This window comes from Etheostoma cragini, chromosome 8, assembly GCF_013103735.1.
Source record: "Etheostoma cragini isolate CJK2018 chromosome 8, CSU_Ecrag_1.0, whole genome shotgun sequence".
Classification (NCBI taxonomy): domain Eukaryota; kingdom Metazoa; phylum Chordata; class Actinopteri; order Perciformes; family Percidae; genus Etheostoma; species Etheostoma cragini.
In genome coordinates, this window is record NC_048414.1 from 26547847 (window position 1) to 26549614 (window position 1768).

A 1768-nucleotide genomic window follows, 5' to 3' on the forward strand; every position below is an offset into this window, starting at 1 on the left:
ACCACTGTCTGAAACACAACCACAAAGCACAGGCCAGGCAAACACTGCACACAATACCATGGAAATACAAGGGTACATTTTCACAAAACCTCTGGACAAAATTACTAATTTGTTACATTAAAAAGTTTGCCGTGACCAAAAATCTGCATAGGTATTTTTTTTAACCCTTGCAATCATTTAGTAAGTAAAGGTGGATCCTCTTCTAAATTCCCTTCTTCCTTTCTTTTACGAAGAGGCTACATGTTATTTAGCATCTCACAAGTTAGTAGAAAAATATGAATTAGTGGCCTGATCGCTTATTAATTGAAACAAATCTGTTCTTATAGTATGTATACACATTTTAAAAATGTTAGCCTGTATTTCGGGACAAATTCAGTAAAAATTGTAACCAAGTTGATAATAAGAGATTCAATACTCAAGAAAGCTTTAATGTAATTTATTGTAATACTATTGTAATGGTACTACTATTATAACACCTAACAATAGGTCTACCAAATACAATCCAAATCAAAATATTGTTGGGGTAAATACAGAGTTATATTGCAAGAGTATTGTCTTGTCTTGTTGGGTCTTTACAGTATAATAGCCCAGATGTGGAAGTTAGGAATGATAGCTACAGTATAAAAATGCACTTGGCCCATTTATATGATCCCCCTTTATACTTTGTCATAATTAGTTAGTATTATAATATTTAGCATGAAAATTGATTTAGAATAATATATGACATCTATATAGGTATTATAATACACACATGGTTCACATGGACACTTAGTCATAACTTAACTGATAATGTGATAATAGAAAAACAAACTAGCCTAGCTACATGTTGAAGAAACAAACGAACTAGTAAGCGTCAAGCTTCACCATGGTTACAGAAGCGGCGTTCAGTTGAGCGTGGGGGCGTGGTGTATCATGGGAAAAAAAGTTGTTCGCAAATCAGTTCCAGCGTTGGTACAACAAAAACGAGCACAACAACGAGACTTTTCTTCACATTTACGCACAAAGGTAGGCTGCGAAGTCTTCACATTTCGTTCAGAGATACAAAGAGACCTATGTACACATAGCTACACTATGGAGTTAGCGAGCATAATACTTAGCATTAAACGTGCGTTGCACATATAACGTACTATTCAAGCTAAGTTAGCTAACGTTAGCTAGCTCGCGCTACACTAGCTAGCTAACGCTAGCTGTGAAGTTTCCTTTGAGTGCTAACGGTAGCCCCACTTTCGCTTGTTTTAACTTAAAGTGACTTTAACTGAAAGTTAAAACGAACTTTTGACATGAGCACCAGCTAGTTAGTTGTCTGTATTGTGTGTCACTAAAAAGCTGCATAGGTTCGTTTGACATTAGCTAGTTAACAGATAAAACTCACACATAACCGATGGGAAACATTGTGTTTTTCGAAGCAGACCTCCGCTAGCAATGTCTGGAGGAAAGATGCCCAACTGTCCTGCCTCTGCGTCCCAGGGCTTTAGCTCGACCCCTGTTAAAACAAGCCAGGGAAAGGACACATCCAAGGGCTTGGACGACGGCATCCTATCCGACGACGAAGACACGTTCTCTCTGCTTTCTCCCATCTATCATGACAGTTTTGACAGTGATGAAGACCTGGAGCCCAGCCCAGCTCAGCAGACTTTACCCGGGCGGAAAGACAACAACTCCAGCCTCAGCGTTTCACCAGTCAGGTACTGTTGTGTATATACACTCACCGGCCACTTTATTAGGTACCCCATGCTAGTAACGGGTTGGACCCCCTTTTGCCTTCAGA

General features: G+C 39.2%; 1 protein-coding gene across 2 annotated transcripts in view; it reads left to right on the forward strand.

Moving 5' to 3' along the window:
- Positions 1 to 851: 851 nt before the first annotated feature.
- Positions 852 to 1768, forward strand: part of zgc:153293 (uncharacterized protein LOC555710 homolog) — a 3480-nt gene continuing 2563 nt past the window's right edge. The window contains exons 1-2 of one of the 2 annotated variants that reach the window (XM_034879440.1): positions 852 to 1005; positions 1407 to 1685. In XM_034879440.1, coding sequence (XP_034735331.1) covers positions 1423 to 1685 — 263 coding nt within the window. In that variant the 5' untranslated portion in view covers positions 852 to 1005; positions 1407 to 1422. The remainder of the gene's footprint in view (positions 1006 to 1406; positions 1686 to 1768) is intronic. The other variant, XM_034879439.1, reaches the window with a different exon arrangement.